Source organism: Ptychodera flava, chromosome 21 (assembly GCF_041260155.1).
Source record: "Ptychodera flava strain L36383 chromosome 21, AS_Pfla_20210202, whole genome shotgun sequence".
NCBI classification, from domain to species: Eukaryota; Metazoa; Hemichordata; class Enteropneusta; family Ptychoderidae; genus Ptychodera; species Ptychodera flava.
This window is the reverse complement of record NC_091948.1, coordinates 14804379-14823247: the sequence shown is the minus strand read 5'-3', so window position 1 is coordinate 14823247 and position 18869 is coordinate 14804379. Positions and strand designations below refer to the sequence as shown.

General features: G+C 35.8%; 1 protein-coding gene across 1 annotated transcript; it reads left to right on the top strand.

Moving 5' to 3' along the window:
* The first annotated feature begins 1584 nt into the window (after positions 1-1584).
* Positions 1585-16984, top strand: LOC139121497 (sugar transporter SWEET1-like). Its single transcript, XM_070686399.1, has 6 exons — positions 1585-1791; positions 4228-4305; positions 6427-6550; positions 10224-10385; positions 11057-11176; positions 11968-16984. Exons 1-6 carry the CDS (start codon positions 1724-1726, stop codon positions 12055-12057), a joined length of 642 nt encoding a protein of 213 aa, XP_070542500.1. The 5' UTR covers positions 1585-1723; the 3' UTR covers positions 12058-16984.
* Positions 16985-18869: the final 1885 nt, after the last annotated feature.

The window sequence follows — 18869 nt, the reverse complement described above, 5'->3', positions numbered from 1 at the left end:
ACGACACTCTCACTGATTAAACATCGGTAAAATTACAATGCGGGAGTATTTACACTAAGTGCGACTTCCAGAAACGTTCAAATAAAAAAGATAAATATCAATCGGCGAATTGGTGATAATGACCCGAGAATTAGAGAATACATCTTTATTTATCCCTGGCCCAAATGATTCTTAAAATATCTCATTCGAAGCCATTCTCACAGAACACTTTCTGCCAGCTTAAAAAACACGATATTTTTAACACAAAACATGAGGATTAGATTTAGCTGAAAAATATTTATCATTACTCTTTGGTATTTCGTAGTTTATTTATATTCTAATTTTTAGATTACCCTCTACGTTGGTTTCTAAGCGGCATGCAGGTTAAGTCTACTTCTTTGTGAGTTTTAATGCCTTATAATATGATCTTATCTACCTGGTCGACGTACGTTAAAATGTTAAAGCAGAAAATGTATGTAACAGGAAGTCCATACGAAAGTCTTCTTAACGGGGTAATGTGGTAATTTCGAGTTCTTTCTTATGGACAGTAAAACCGTTCTTTTTCAACAATTTTCACATTTGTCATGAACAGTGCAATAATTGAATAACTATTAATAGAATAAGCTTCAAATGGGGCATTTGGCAAAGTTTTAGGCTTATTATTTTGAACCATTGACCTTTTAATGATGTCCCATGAATGAGGGGGAGGTTGCATGTTTGTTGACAGCAACTATGTGAAGCTGTCGAAGCGAAATGGAGTGTCTACTACCCGTAAAGCATTTTAAATTTCATCGAATTATTCAATTTTTGCTGAACATTTTTCTCGTAAGATTTTCATGTCTCCTGGACTAACCATGAAGCGTACTAAAATAGGATGTAATTCTCCCGCAAAATTTAATCCAAGATACGGCTGTCACACTCATATACTCCAGCTGACCCATACAGCATAGTATTATCTACACCGACTACCTACTACACTAGTCGTTCACATGTATGCCGACAACGTGCGCCTGAATCACTGTTTGAAATGATAGCGAGTTTCCCTAACTTGGCGAGCCTCTTTGAAAATGTTGTTGATGCCGGTTGGTACATCTGTCATGAAATGCGTAAACATGTCAGGTACAATGGAACTTTGACGTTGGGTCCTCTACATATCACGTGAGTACAAAAGTGAAGGTTTTTAAAAGTTTATTTTGTCCCAGTTTTACCACCATGGGAACTCGGATGTCCACAGTTTGTCTGATGTTGTAGTTTTTGTTGTCGTCGTTGTTGTTGTTGTTGTTGTTGTGTACTTGTATGCTCCTTATCAATGTAGTTTGTTGCCTGTAGATCTAATAAATATTAAAATTGGTGATGATGTCGATGCAGAAAAAGAATGGTTAAAGGGACCCTATGGATTACTTCAAAAACAGTAGTTCAATGTTCCCGACGCATTCGGTCCTGGAACTTCCCCTACTGCGACTGCAGCATGCATAGGACTACATTGTAGGCCTACACACGACAAATTATACGTGGTTGAAAACATGCAGGTGTGAGCACTCATTGGAGTAAAGAAACTACAACATCCTATCCCAATACCGACCAATGGGTAAGAAGTATCTCCATATATTAGCATGCTTTAAAGATGGCGCTTTGAGAGGTTGTTTTGACTGCTTAGTCTGGAATTTCCAGAGGCTTTGGTCGATCACGGTCGTCGTTAATGCGTTTTAATTGAGGGTTATCAAAATTATTCTATCATAGGGAAATGGACCAGCTTTACTGGGTGTCATGGGCGTGTCTAGTGTTTACAGTGGGAATGTTCGCCGCGGGCATGTAAGTATCTCTCTGTGATCCGTATGGTATGGTTTGTGCAATGACACATGAGCGCTGTGCGTGGATAGTACGTTTTCAAGTAGAGTAATTAGGTGTGCTACGTGGCACCCGAGAAACAATGAGAGGGGCGATATCGACGGAGATCACTAAGAAGAGTTAAAACAACTTTATATTTTTCTACTTTTTTGCCAATAAAATAATTTTATTATAATATCAGCTGTGACTCGATATGACGAAATCGATGTGTTGCCATATCGTACCCTTTTTACGGTACATTCGCCGCTCTAATCTATAAGCCAACCGAGTCGCTGTTCACGTAATCATGGAGCTGAAAACGTTCCTAACGTAAGCTACGAAAGCACACATGTACCCCCAAACGTGAGTATTTGCCGCATCGCCATACAGACTCCATAAATCTGTTACTGGTGTAACTACGCGTCATCAAAAATCATGGGATTACACCGTCAATAGATTCCAATAGGTCTGTTCTCCAGAGAATCAGCCTATTCATTAAATTGTGTGCGTTTCCTATATAAGTTCAGTGATACACCAATCCAACCCAGTCCCATTCAGTTGTGCTTTGCCACGTGTTTGATATTTATACGATGAAATTCTTTCACAAAGGATTTTCTTAAAACTACGACAGATGTGTTGTTGCACAGGGAATCCAGCGTCCAGTTATTAATTTAATAAAAAAATTTAAAATTATTATTATTAATGGTTTTAATCAATATTTTTATTATTATTATCACTGTTATTACTATTATTATCATCATCACCATCATTATCATCATCATGCAGTAAAAATTCAAACCAAGGTTCGCCAACTCTTGCGTAAAGTACTCTTCCTTATATACACACTCTTCCCTGTATACTCACTATGTTCTTGGTTTCAATAATTTTTTCGAGTAAAATTTAGTGATTCTCAAGGATTCTTAGTTATTGTAATATTCCTCATAAAATCACTGATTTAGGAGACTTTGACTTTGGCTTTTTTACATGTAAACTTCCATTGAATATGGTTCCTTTCCTAGCAAATATTCCCTCTTCAATAAATTTGGACGGTGAAATTTTTTGTAAAAGATGCGTAATCACAGCACATTCATGCCTACCTCCATAATGGTACCACACCAATTTTCTGCTAAGGTGACGGAGTGCACAGGAAACTTGAGAGTGCCTAAATGGCTGGGTTCAAACATAGACCCTAGGGTCTATGGTTCAAAGCATAACTTCCAGATGTTGTGTACACAGTGAGATCACCAGAATGCAGCGATCTCCTCAGACCTGTTTTAATATGTATATGCAAATATAGTTCTTTGTCAAAAAAGTATAAATTAACAGTCAAAAAGTGCTGGCTAATAGAGTAAGTGGGAATATGATAAAGTCCCCCCCCCCCAAAAAAAAAGTGCCTTGGTAATTATCTAATCGACTTTCCTTGTCACATCATTGCTGAAGTAGTGTACAGGTCAGTTTTGCAGATGACTAGTGATCTCTTTCAGATCATCTCTTTAAATAATGCAAGATGTGAGGTGAAAAGATCAGTATTCATTTGTGCAGATTGGTAATAAAAGTTTATGCTAATGTTCTTTATCAGAATTCACATACCTCACACAAAATTGCGTTGTATATCAGCTGGAAGTTACTTTATCTGCATATGTTGTAGTACCATAAAAATATTCTTGTCACTGTGGTACATCTAATCATCCAGCTTCCTACAGATTGAGTCAATATCTATGGCCGTATTAGAGGACCATACATAGCAAATGAAACTCGTCATATTTCACTGCAAACCCGTCCCCCTCCTCCAAGTGAAAGTTTGCAAAGATCTGACAACTAAAATTTGATGTGAACTTTTCCAAAACATTAGCCCTGTGTACAGGTCTGTATGTGGTGGAGGCCGTATAACACCGGGAACACACAGATCTGTACGCAGGGCTACCAAAACATGTGCTATTGCTTAAATGGATTATTTGGAGTTCAAACTGCGGACAGGTTTTTGAACAAGAAACTTTCCTTGACATAATTTGAATGACTATTTACTGTATAGTGCTAATATGCACAGTTTCCATAGTGGAATGGCATGAAGTTAGTTTGTGTGAATTTGTCCATAATAATCAAAAAGACACTATATCCAGCCTCCCCCAAAAGGCAGTTAGTTGTGTTTTGTCTTCAAAGGCATGTTTCAATAATCCATGACCTGTTATATACTTTCATTTGGTGACAGTGTTTTCCCATTCATAATTTTTGAGATAATCAGTACCAAGTTAAAAAAGTGTTAAAAATCAAGAGGAGCCATACCATAACATGTTCATAAGCATTTGATGCAGTGACAATGTTTCTGTCGTACGATGAAGCGTCATCACTCCTTGAAGAATTTTAAACATATACACTGACACTGTATTTACTTCATTGGTTTTTTTTTTCACTTGTTTGCAGACCGGCATGTTTACAAATCATTAGGAAAAGAAGCACACAAGATGTTCCCTTCTTACCATACCTTGCAACAAATATTAAGTAAGTGCATGTGTTTTACTTGTCTTGAAAGTTCAAATTTACCCAGTGATCTCAACGCATGAATCACACAGTTTTCATGCAGGACATATGGGAAAATAAATAGTCTGTTCAACCAATCTCCAATCTTCAGACAATCTTCACTGAAAATGTTGATGTTTTGGCAAGTGGTATTTTATTGGAAAAAGGTGAAAAACTGTAAAAATAACCCAAGGCAGAATTGTCTATTTTACGAACTCTCCCCCCAAAATATTGTGATTACATTACACCAAGGGTGCATGTGCAGCATATTTATATTAAACTGTCACTGAAAGGTTTTTACATTGAACTGAAGGCATACTCACTTTTGTTTGAGTTGACACTGGTAGCATTTGGTTAAACCCATAAAGTTGTCACAAACAATTGGCTGTTCAATATGCAAATTGCCAAATACTAGTTTTGAATATATTTGTAATACTAATGAGAACTAAAAGTGGATTTATATTTCTGTCAACATTTCTAAAATAATATAAAACACAGACCAAGCACTTTTGTTATTTCTGTACTATTTTATGTTACCATAAAAATGGATGACACACATTTAAAATACTCATGTGATAATTCAAGTACCTGGCAGTTGTGTAAATTTATATCAAGTCACAAAAGAAAACATGAATGCATATGATACAAAAATATGTTTATTACTGTTATAGTATTACACTGTCTCCCTTGACACAACTCACAATCAAATGGATTCCACACAATGGATTCGGTGGTCTTCATATGTTTACTTACTATAGTGTAATGATGTTTTATATCTATGTGTTGTTTTTGAAGATAAGTTTTAAACCACACCAGAAATTTCAGAATTTACCCATTGTAACATGAATGCCTAATTGAAAGCAGATACAGTTGTTTCAATGTCGTAAACAATAATGTTGTTTAATCTCTAGTCAAGTGGTAGATAATTCTATAAGTGAAATAGAAAGACTAAACAGTATGATTATGTCAGGGACATGAAATTGTATACCTGTTTTTAATCATCACGCTGTGCATATCACAACCATATGGCACATGAGCATATATGTATGTCTTGCAATCAAAATGAACTCTCACTCTTCATCATACAGAGGTCAAACAGTTGAGGTCACACAATGTGTATTGTTACAGTTCTTTATTTGTGCATTTATTACATCTCATGTATGCATTAGGTGGATCAGCAAAATCTAGACTTTTTACGTTCCCTTTATCACATTAAATATACTGATACATGCAGTAAAACAGATTGGTTTAATATCACAGGGTTATGAAGTTGCAAAACACGGAATTACTTCATTGAGACGCCACCAATGTTAAGTAGATTCAGTCTCAGTGTTCATCTCATTTTGCATTTTTACTTCATTCATTTTCCAATAATATATCTCGTACAGTGTATCAACAAAGATCATTTGGTACGTGACTACAGTATGTCCTATACGTCTGTACATTATTTGCTCGGCAGACACCAGTATTGTGGAATTTTATTGCACATCAAACCGGCCAGTATTAAATCCATAGATGGATCTTACCTCCCTGTATTGTTTGGGAAGGCATTCTGACCTTTCTGTTTGTAATCCAGAATAATTGTTTCAACAGATGGTGCCGGTGGATTTGTATTCTACTCACAGGGAGATTTATTGTTTGATCCAAACGTGGCAAGCTCACAAATCTCACAACCCTGATGATTTATCATCGAATTCTTGAACCTGAAGCAGAACTGTGATTATATTACAAATGATGTAACAATATTATGATGGTCATGCTTTGCTTTTTAATAAGGTCATCCTCAGACTTAGATGATGATCAGTTGCTTTCTGATGTAGACTCCTGTGTTGCATTGAGATCAATCATACTTGTATTAAAAAGGATTGTCACATACAGTGCAGGAATGCTGTAATCCGGCTGACTTTTTTATCAGGAGAGCAACCAACACAAACTCTCACATCAAGTACAAATATATTTAAATATTCTCAAAGAGAGAATTTTGCTTATAGTGCACATATAATGCAATTTCAAAGGTATTAGAAAAAGAAAAGTGTGTGTTCTCAAGCTGTTTTACTGAAACGCCATTCAGTAAAAAAAATTGAACTTTCTTCTACATTTCAGCAATGTTCTTTGGTGCTATTATGGTTCTCTGGTTCGAGATTCAACCATACTCACAGTCAATACCATTGGAAGCTGTATCCAGACAACATGTATTATAGTTTACATTTACTACACAAATGAAAAGGTAAATAATATTATAATATCAGCATGATCTGAAATTTGTTGTTTTGACAGGTACATGATTTACCTGGTAATTGATACATACATATAAACATACATACATACAGACAGACAGACACAGACAGGCAGACACAGACACAGACACACCACAGTAAGTGAGGCTACCCACAATTCCCTTTGACTTGTGTGGTCAGACATTATTTGCTAAAGGCTTCTTCAATTTTATCACTTTCTGAACAATTTGAAACTTAGAATTTAATTTAAAGATTATTGGTTAAAATTATGTTCCAAAATTATTGATCATCTTTAAAATTCAGGAGTAAATTGAATGAGAAGTCGATGTTTGGAGGTGCTAAAAATTGCACACTTGTCATGGTAAAGTTATCAGCAACTACGATGGTCTCATCATACCACCTGTCAGACATGCAAATTTCCTTTGTTACAAACATTTAAAAAAATCAATGCCCTTTCTTTTGCCAACACAGATGCAACTTATTCCCTTAGTTTCCTTGAAAATATTGTGTATGGCTGTCAAAAATCTATGTCGACAAAATCACAAAATTGCTATCTCCTCTGCGGAAAAGGGGTTGATCTTCTCATTATTCACAGTGAGAAATTAGAGAATTATGATTATCAAAACTATGGTCCCAGAATTTTGATATATGGACCGAGCTGTTCTGTGTACAGAAGAAATTTGCTCCAGTTCAGTGAGTGATCTCTGTGTGTACGAATCATGGAGAATTGTGGGTAGCCTCACTTACTGTGCACACACACACACACTGGAATTAACCCTATCCCTGACCCTGATTTTCACTGTCTGTCATTTTTCCTCCCAGTTCTCTTCCTTTGTTTATGTGTGTGTGTGTTTCTCTCTCTCTCTCTCTCTCTCTCTCTCTCTCTATCTCTCTCTCTCTCTCTCTCTCACTCACTATCAGCATTTTAGCTCCATAGCCATATGTATATATGGCAATGGAAGCTATTCTTATAGGCTAGGGAAATGTCTGTATGTATGTATGTCTGTATGTCTGTATGTCTGTGTGTCTGTATGTCTGTATGTCTGTATGTCTGTCCGTCAACATCAAAAACTCCAAAACCGCTGTACATTTCATCTTGATATTTGGTGTGTAAATGGATGATGGGCTGTAGATGAGATTTTGTTCAAATGAAGTTGTCATTGCCAAAAATATGCAAATTAAGTGAAAAAATGTAAAAACAGTCAAAATTGAAAAAACTCAATAACCACTGAGCAGATTACATGAAAAATTAGCATGTAAGTACTTTGGGCTGACATGAAATGATTGTGGACATCTTGGGTCAGTATCTTGGACTTGCTATTTTTCATGATTTTTTTGTAATTTTCTCCCATTTTTGGTCAAAAAATCTCCTGCTCTGAAACCACAAGTCCGATTGATTTGAAACTTGGTATGGAAGTGCATAGGAGTGACCTTTCCCAAATTTGGGCAAATCGTGGTGAAATTTGCATATTTTTAGTTTACACGTCCATAGACTCCCATGTATAAGGCAGATCTCCATAGACTCCCATGTATAAGGCCACGAAAAATAAAAATTTAGTTTCTCATCGTATTCATATTGCAAAAAGGATGCAGTGACACAATTTTTAGTCCCCACGGATGAAGTCCAGTGAGCTTATAGATTGGGTCATGTCCGTCTGTTCGTCCATCCGTGAGTCCATCCGTTCACGCAGATATCTCGGATATTTTGACAAAATGTCATGTGACCTTGATGACCTTTGATCTCAAATATACATATTTGTCCATAACTCAGTAACCACAAGTGCTACCACCCTTCATATATGGTATGATGGGACACCTTATGACGCCACATATTGTACCTCATTATTATGCACATATCTAATTTTGAGCGAGCCAATAGAGCTAGAGGTCTGATTTTTGGTATATAGGGATAACTTAGCAATACAATTTTTTTGACAAAATGTCACGTGACCTCGGTGACCTTTGACCTCAAATATACATATTTGTCCATAACTCAGTAACCACAAGTGCTACAGCCTTCATGTATGGTATGATGGGACACCTTATGACGCCACAGATTGTACCTCATTAATTATGCACATATCTAATTTTGAGCGAGCCAATAGAGCTAGAGGTCTGATTTTTGGTATATAGGGATAACTTAGCAAAACAATTTTTTTGACAAAATGTCACGTGACCTCGGTGACCTTTGACCTCAAATATACATATTTGTCCATAACTCAGTAACCACAAGTGCTACAGCCTTCATGTATGGTATGATGGGACACCTTATGACGCCACATATTGTACCTCATTAATTATGCGCATATCTAATTTTGAGCGAGCCAATAGAGCTAGAGGTCTGATTTTTGGTATATAGGGATAACTTAGCAAAACAATTTTTTTGACAAAATGTCACGTGACGTCGGTGACCTTTGACCTCAAATATACATATTTGTCCATAACTCGGTAACCACAAGTGCTACACCCTTCATGTTTGGTATGATTGGACACCTTATGACGCCACATACTGTACCTCAATAATTATGCGCATATCTCATTCTGAGCGAGCCAATAGAGCTGGATGTCTGATTTTTGGTATATAGGGATAACTATAGAAGAGAAATTTTTTGACCAAATGTCATGTGACCTCGATGACCTTTTACCTTAAATATATGTTTATGTCAATAAATAAGTAACCACAAGTGCTATGTCCTTTGTATTTAGTAGGATGGGAGACCTTATGACAACACACGCTTTACCTCATTAATTATGTACACATCTAATTCTGGGCAAGCGAATAGAGCTAGAGATCTGATTTTTTGGCATATAGGGATTAATTAGCAATATAATTTTTTTTTTCAAAATGTCATGTGACCTCGATGACCTTTGACCTTGATTATACATATATATATGCATATTTCAGTAACCACAAGTTCTATACCCTCCAATTTTGATAGGATATTAGACCTTAAGATGTCACATCTTGTACCTCATTTATAATGCGCATATGTATTTCTTGGCTGGCCAATACTGCTAGAGGTCTGATCTTTTTTCCCCATTTAGAACCATAACTTGGACATGCCTCATGTGTTTCAAATTGGGAACAACGACATAGACCTATGTGCCCATAGATCTCAACATATACACTCCAGTGATACTTCTTAATGACCACATTTTCCTGCCCCATCAAGACTAATACTCCTATTACAAGTGGGGACTATGTCATTGTAAATGACTTGTTGAGTTAATGGTTGTATCACAGTATTCGATATATCTAATTCTGTATTTTTTCCATTTTATATTCTGAATAATTACATTAAACATATTTCACTGTCTCCAGTACATTTCATTAAGTATTTTCACTTCATGCACTTTATCCCTTTCACACATGTTCAAATATCTGACCAGAGAACAAACACTAAATAGTCCAGGATGGGAGCTACAGTGTCATTGACGCATTTTTGATATTTGTGCTACCCATGCAGGTTTGAAATTTTAACAACTATGTAATACTCATTGTTGTTGAAGGAACAAGCTCTGTGGCACATGATCTGTTTTAGCAAAAACCTGTTGCTGTCAACACCAATAAGACTAAATCTATCATGTATAGTGTAGTGAGACGGTCACTTTCACTTGTACAATAGAAATAATCTTTAGTAATAATTTTGTATTTCTTTGCAGACGAAAATCATTCGCCTGACCTTTTATGCCTTCGTTTGTGTGATGGCTGTTCTTTTATACTTTAATTATTACGATCTGACGCCAGATCGGCTCATTAACCAGCTGGGTTTGGCTGCCAGTGGAGTAACCGTGGCAATGTATTCAGCTCCCCTTGCTCAGCTGGTAGGTGGATGACATTCTGCTTTTGTTTTTAAATTGTTGTCGAGAGCAAAATATAGATGCCATAACTAAGGTTATGATAACACTTCTGTTTGTGTGTACCAACAATTTTGTGCATCATGTTTTTTTTTACTGTTTATAGCTGTTGACAGCAGAGACTAAGGCTGTGTGGATATATGTACACGGAATAACTTACGAACATGATTTCACTATTCATGCATGCTTTGTTTACTCAGAATTTTAGACCACCGGCCTTTTACACAATACATGAAAAGAAAAATTGATACAGACGCATGATTTCACTCCACACAACTACAGCAGTTTCAAGTACAGGATTAATTTATATTAGCATTTTATGAATATGTATTCCTAGATTTTCAGTGTTTTATAATTTTCAAAAAAGCATACTTCTGTGGAATGAATGAACACACTGGAAAAGATGATTTCAAACCATACCATTACAGCTCTGTGGCTCAAAGTACAGGGTTAATTTATTCTAGCATAATATGAGCATGTATTACATCTGTTTAATCATTTCAGAAAAAAGAGTTAAGTTGCCTTGGTTGCAAAAGTGAAAAATCTTTGAACAGCTGTTATTTCAGTCATAAATGACCAAGTATTGCCACATGCAGATACAGTGATCATTGAAGTAATTGTAATGTTTTTTTCTACAGAGGGAAGTTATACGAAACAAATCAGTCAAATCGTTATCTTTTCCACTTTCGATAGCGACATTTATAGCATCCTCTCTTTGGACCTTGTATGGATTTCTTCTAGATGATATGTATGTCAGTGTAAGTACAGTTGTATTTTGTGTCTGAGCAACTCTCCATTGTCGTTTGCTTCTGTCTTTGCCACCTCACTTTCAAATTATTCACATAAATTTCCATATTGAAACAAGTTTTCTATCCATTCCTCTTTCCAGCTTCCCGATGTTCCTTAAAATTGACTTAATTTTGGTTTAAAAAGACTTTCAGTTATCTGAGAAGAAGCTATCATATTAAATATAGTCCCAGTCATCTCCTCCTGCAGCCATTTTATTTTCACCTAGCCGAGGAAAAAAATTTTATTCCACGTCATCTGCCGTAATCCTTCATAAAACTCACTCCATTTCAACAATAATAGTTGTCATCAGGTGCACAGGTTTTATCTGCCGCTATCATTTCCAGATGTTTCTCTGAAAGACTCTTTCGCTGGATATTTTTAAATACAAGAGACACCCATGTTTTGGACGGAAAATATGGGAATGTTCTGAAGAGAATTTTAATAGATGTTTTGACGAAACATTGTCATACCATCATGACAAAAAAGCAATGGCTGAAGGGAAAGTGAAATTACAAAGAAATGGAGTACAGTTGCCAGCTATAAAGAATTAGAGCAGAGCTTCCACTATAGTATTTGTTTCCGTGTTATACTAATATGATCTGTCTGTGTTACACCAACCCATAATTAATTCCATAGTTATGAACCAGCTATGTGGTAAACAGGACATATTTATACTCTGTCATCTGTTACACCATACTGGTTTTTGTGTCTCATTTTGTTTTGATATATTAATTATTATATTATGTTTCCTTCTTTTCAGCTTCCCAATGTTCCAGGCATAGCCACGAGTCTGGTCCGGTTTTACCTGTTCTGGCTCTACAGTTCACCGAGTGAAACACTTCATGTGTGAAACATGGAGCACAAATTTCGTTTTAGAAAGGATGGTTTCCAGATCAGTGTTTACTGCCATCGTCAGTCACTTTAAAAAAAAATTTGCAACAGATTCATTGGGAGAATGGACAGATTGAGGAGAACATCAGGTTCTACCCTTTCATCCCCAAGTCAAAGTAAACAGCTTCAAACACTCAATGGCATACAATAGGACTTGACCAAACTGGTGAGGTGAAAGGGGAGTGCGATACGGAAGCTACTGGACAGAAAATTTACCGGTACTTAATTTACTGTTGAGATTTGAGGCTAATCAGGCAAGTCAAGAACATCGTGACCAAGATCCATATTGGCATCAGACACTGTCACCTGCTCACCAGCCTGAACACACTTTTGTTTCTATACAAAAAAATACAGATTTTTATTTTTCCATATCACCTGAAAGAGTGACACAGCTCGTGAGTTTACCAGCAGAAGTGTACCATGGGAGGGTATGATATTTTTTTAAGAAACAGAAACATGTAATGTAATTACTGTAATAGTGAGGCTTTCCAAAGGGCTGTGTTTAAAGTTTTTTCTGTCGACAGATTTTGGGTCAATTTTATGCTCAATCAGATCTGGTGAAAAGTTTCTGTTGAAAGTGCGCAAACAGCTGTGAGGAATTAGTTGACCTGCCTTTCCTTGGGTGTTATTCTCCCTCCGTGGTATGTTGTGCCTCATAATGTCTATTTTTTTTTTCCATGAATGAAATTCAAACTGGAACCATGGTTTGGCTTCCAAGTGTTTTGAACTTTGCTGCTTCAGTACAACCCAGCACAACCTAATCTGAATCCCTGCTGTCGATCATCATGGATGGCTTGTTACCCATGCCAATTCTGAATATTTAAAGATGTGCAATTTCTAAGGCTATACACCAAAGAAGATAACTTGTTTTTTGAAAAATTTGTGGAAGAAAATTCTTTTTGAAAGAAAGATACTGCCTGCAGATAGTTTTCAACATTTCAAACATGTTATTTGTCATTTCACAGACAGATTTGTCAAACAAAGTACAGTTTCACATTTTTACATAAAATTTGATTTCATGGACCTTGATAATGGAAGGGAAAGTTTATCATAGAAGATTAGAAAGCCATTGTCTCAATAAGTATTGCCCCTTGGATCTGTCTTGACTGCATCCTCAATGAGTCCGAGGGTAGTCCCAATAGCAAGAATCAGGTTTAACTGACTCTTGCTGTAATTTTGGCAAAACCATGGCAAGCAAACTCAATCGTGACAGAACAGATCACTCAAATAATTAGAGTGTATGTGGATGCCCAATGTTACCTCTTCAATATTGAAAGTTAGGTCTCCAGTATGTCACTGTTATGTTACACTGCTGCAATGTCATCGTTTCTTCGATACATGTACAATATTAAATGTGATGAAACAACAGACGACACCTACAAATGAGACACTGATGATAGAGCAACAAAGATATTTGCAAAAGTTAGACCAATGGCTGCCTAAGTTATGATTTTTACATTTAGACTGTCTTGTGCCCAGTTTTCGGATTTTATATTTGTTCCTGCCTAAAGCACTGAAACTTTTCAGCGCTACAATTTATGTAGACCGAGTGTTTAAATCAATGTAGTGAATGCCATGCATTTAAATTTTCAGGGTTTGCCACTCAAATGTGCATCTCTCATACGTGAAATTCACTTGTGTTTTTGGTGTATTGAAAAATTTTTGCCAAGTGAAAAAATTTTTGCCAAGTGCAGGACTGTGATTAAATTCTCTTTATGCACATGCAAATTAACACTCAGTGCAAACATCTCAGTTTCTGTGATTTGACTAACGTAAATTAAAAACATTCTGTATTAAAGAGGATTTGTAATTTTTCAGCACATCATTCATATTTTTTATGCCTAACATCTCTGAAGTAATACCACATCAACTCTGGGACATGTGGTGATATTTTATCAGATGCCCAATCAGAATCCTCAACTCTCAACTCTAATTACAAAATGATCCTGTAGGTAATCGGTGGGAATATAAACTGTTTGTGTTACCATCGAAGTTTTACAAGGCAACAGGGCTTAGCCCTCTGAGTGCTATATTTTTTCCCACCAAAATTTCAGTGTAACATTTTACCAATTTTTATGACTTTTTCTGTAATTTTTTTATAATTTTGGATCAAATAGACACAACTTTTCATCGGTAACAATTTTTGACCAAAATTTTGGGAAAAATCTGAAAAGATTGTCTAGATTCTGAAAAAAGTTGTTAGCTATGTGATATTCTATAAAGACAGCAAAAATTGAATTTGGCACTCAAAGGGTCAAATAAAGGACTATCATCATAAGTCCCACAAACATCCAAGGTGAGTCAAGCTGCATTTCTGTGGGACTTTCTCCCCCTAGGATTACTTCAGGATATTTTTGTAAGGGTCTTGAGCCAACCTGACAGATTTTCATAGCTCAAAGTTCATGAGGTATATATATGTACTGGTTTCTGTTAAATGCAGTGATCTTATTCACAGTATATCCAAATGTGCATTTTGTAGCTGTAAATTTCAAGAGTATGTCAGTAGTCTTCATTAGAGTATTATTAAAAACAGCACAAATATGCCCTTGGTGCACAAAAACATCTTGCAGCTTGTAGACCCTAAGTGCACCGTATCGCAATTGCCAAATAATGTCTTGGAGCAGTGCGTTTCTTGATTGCTCAAGGAAATAAATGTTATTCTGATTGCAGTAATTTGCCAAAAGTTAGAAATAAACTCAGGTTAACTCTGAGCAACTTTCAAGTTGCTCTCACACTTCTTGTGGCTATTATTTTTTGTCATGAAACAACTGAATCTTCTGAGGAGTTGTTATACAATTTGTGATTTTAGATTAATGTTGTTTTACACAACAGCATTTTGCATTATAGTGTCTAAGATTTCCATGTATTTCCTGGTGCCAAGTTAAGCAAATTGTTCAAACTAAATATGGGTATATGAGATAATAGATTGGGACCAGCAAGATTGTTCAAACTGCATAAGGGTATATTTTCATTTGACACAATAAATTAGGACCTTTTTCTAAAAATTTTTGAACAACCAAATCTAAACCATGCACATTGATCCAGACGCACAAATTTAGCAGAATTTTTTATGTGTTTTTCCCCACATATTAGTTACATTATCTGTAGACAAATTAGCACTGTTTTGAACTTCATATTGGTAGTGATCAAAATTGCATCATCCATAGATGGAACATTCGCTGTTTTAGTATGATTAGTGGTACACCTGTCAGCGTTGCAGGGAACTCTCCTTTTTTGCACACTTATGTTTCTGAAAGTTTGTCTGCTTCCGAAAGTTTGACTGCCTCATATACAGACAAATCTTCATGACAGATGTAATGTAACCAAGTGCCTGTAGAGTGTGCTGAAAATGACCCAACCATTTTTGATGTTGGTACAAATGACCTAACTGTGTTATGATGTGATCAAACTACCTGTAAAGTTTAGTATAGAATGGCTGAGCTCTGTCACTGTTTTGTACATGATAACCAAACTGTCGTGTACTGAGTACACAGAACAACCAAACTGTGTCAAACTGTTGTGCAAATAACCAAATTTTCCTGTTGCTATGATCAAAGTTTCTCATGTTGTGCAAACAGGATTTTTTAAGGTCAGAATGTGCCAAAGTGAAATTTTACACTATAAGTTTCTCAAAAACAGATACAAAACTGTTCTCTCCCCATTTTTATTTCACATCTATTAGCAAGTTCCCTGCTTTGAAGTTTTCAATGTATACAGATGTGTTCTACTTTCTCCCATAATATCTAAACAAGCCAGCATGTAAAATGCAAAAAAAATGTCACATGGTACCTTTCAAGTGTCCTTTTTTCCAGTTTCATTATGTCATTCACCTGCATTTGTTGGCCCACACAAAGTAGGAGTCCTTACAAGTTTTTTTACTGTTGCACTATAAAATCCTTTAATTTCACTCAAATTTATGTGCACTTTTGTTTCGAATTGATGAATTTGTCAGTGAGAGGAGAAACTGACAGTAGTGTTACATTTTTAGACGATTTAATGCTGCAGCCTAGAATTAAATGGAATCTGCAAATATAGAAATACAACGTTTTGTTCAAGATTCTTTGAGCAAGTGAATTGAACCCAACAACTGTTTATAATCTTACCAGAATTTTTACTTTTACTTCCTTTTAGATTTGTTTTTTCAATTCCACTCAATACAGTGATATGAGTCCAATAGAAATATAATGTTACCCCCTAATAAGATATAGTTGGTTTATAACTCATTTTAGACATCAAGTGTTTCATTTAATGTAACAATGAAATTCATACATTATTTTTCCAACTGAGAAATATTTATCAATGTGCAATTTCCAATTTTCTTTAGTATGCTGGTTTTAGTATTCCATGCAGTAAAATACGGTTCCATGCAAGACTCTTTCATTTTAGTTTTATCCTATAATATTACATTCTTATGATAATGTAATAATCACATTACTACTGTATTTTATGCCTTATTTTAAATTTAGTGAATAATTAAGTTATTTTTCAACCAGAGCTGTGATATTTTTGTATTTAGAGTCATACTGTACTATTTGCTAAAAGTGGAAAGGAAAAGATGGCTGACAAGACTGATGACCATACACTTCAAATGCAGATGTTAGTCTTTCCGAAATAGATGGTATTGAGTAAGTGTCCATCAACATAATGTAACTAGGCCTGTTTGGTTTGAGTCTCATTGATATCATAATGCTGAGAAAATTCATCTGAAATACTAAAATTTTTGAATATTTGCGTACATTATAACATTTCGTTGTTCCTTGAGAATTCCAAAAAAAGGTTCTCTTTGTCCAAGTATTTTTGCCCTGCTTCTGAGACTGGGTCATTTTTTTGCAAATTTGCAGGTTTTGACTTCTACAATATTAATAAATGAAAAAAACTGAAAAAAAGAAATTAACTAACAAAAACAGAAGTAAACTAACAATACTAAATATCTAGAATTAATATTAAACAGGAAAAGGAAAGACAGCTGTACATGAGCGGTTTGTGTTCATCGGTTTCGCTTCTAGTTTTGATATATTTGAACATTTCATTTCCTTGTATTACATCTTATACACAAAAAGTTGAAAGAAAAAACAAAAGTAAGTTTTTCAACCAGTCTACCAAAGCAAAATATGCACATATATATCCGGACACTTGTGTACATACTCAATGAGACAAGCACTCACAAACTATTATGTGCCATTGTGTAAAAAATGTATTTCCACCGAAACTGAAGAGTTGTTTCATTCACTGATAACTCTGACTTCTCAGACGATGAGACCCTTTTCACACAGCTCCATCAGTTTGGAATTCCAGGTTCAGTTTGTACATCTCTACACATGTGAAATGTAATTTGTCTGCCTGCAATGAGGCAACCTGTATTTTTGTTTGTCAGAAAAAAATATTGATATAAAGAACAACGCTGTAAGAGGATAAGGAATAACCCAATTTAAATACTGCTACAATAAAATTTACATGAAACTGCACAGCTGGAAGTGTTGTCTATAGTATTATTCTTATCAATTTTCTATATTTTCACTGTTTCTTGATACATTGTAATCAGCCTACAGATTTGCCAAGCCCTCATAAGTACGCCATTTGTAAAGTAATCGTTTCTCTGCTCAGTTTGCAACGTAGCATGAATCAGTGTGTTTTTTACAAAAAGCAATTTTCTCCATATGAATGTGCCATTGTCCATTCCACATTTTCCGTGCACACACATAGCCAGCAGCGTCAGCGAAGAACTAGGATCAAATATTTCGAGGGAGTGTGGTTACACTAAAAGACATGCAAATATTTTTTTTCTGTGTTTTTTATTTTATTTTCATTTTAGTTTGTATGGCGTACATATTCTTTTTTCAGTTGCACATCAAGTGGACATTCAGATGAAAAAGCTACAAGTCTGATAGGATTATCAATTCTTGCTCCGGAGTTCTTTTTTATTTCCATTTTGACTGCCAGTCAACTCATATCAGGCTGAAAAATTAGTATTACCAGTACATCATGTTCAAGAGAACAGAACCAAGGAATTATTGTTGAAACACAGAAAAGAACCAAGAGCAACCAAAATATTGCTTTTCAAGAAATTGTTACTGGGATTTGAAACTTTACACTTCCTGCTTAAAGTGTTGCATCTTAAATAGGTGTGTACATTGCTGAGAATCTCTCTGTACTTTTGGTATGTTTTATATAAGGTAGCGTGCACCTTGAAAGTGAAAGACAAACTTTTGCTCAAACTCTACTGAATGAAAGTTTCAAACATTCTCTTACCAAATCATCGATGAAAATCGGGGGTCACAGTGCAAAGTTTGGAACTAGTGAAACAAATTACCCAACATTTTGCGATATTTGAAATTCAAAATGGCCACCATTCCTGTATTAACTCTATGGAGGAAAATTAAATTTTGGCTTTTAAAAAAAGTTTTTCTTTCTCCAAGAGCTTTCAAATGAGCCCCCACAAGTGGTAAACCAGAAAGGAATTGTAGAAATTTGAGAGTCCGACTCTCTGTCCCTGGGGTGCGTTCTACCTTAACCCAAAACTTACCTGTAATAGGTCAACACACCAAAACTATGAACAGGATCCAGATAAGTCTTCACGGGGCTAGCTGTACTACCTGTGCTGTAAGGTTGAAAAGTGCGCCGCTCGCGGTTGGGAGTGAAGTTTCATTCCCCGAAATATCAATCCCTACCGCTTATGGCGCACTTTACCGTACAGCATACACCACCCTGTCTCGCTCCAGGGTACTAGACGTTGGCGAATCAATGAGACGACTTGAGATAACGAGACTGAGA

Coding starts and splice junctions, on each gene's coding strand:
- LOC139121497 (XM_070686399.1), top strand. CDS start 1,724: ATGGACCAGCTTTACTGGGTGTCATGGGCGTGTCTAGTGTTTACAGTG. Junction 1,792..4,227: donor GGAATGTTCGCCGCGGGCAT/GTAAGTATCTCT, acceptor ACTTGTTTGCAG/ACCGGCATGTTTACAAATCA. Junction 4,306..6,426: donor TACCTTGCAACAAATATTAA/GTAAGTGCATGT, acceptor TCTACATTTCAG/CAATGTTCTTTGGTGCTATT.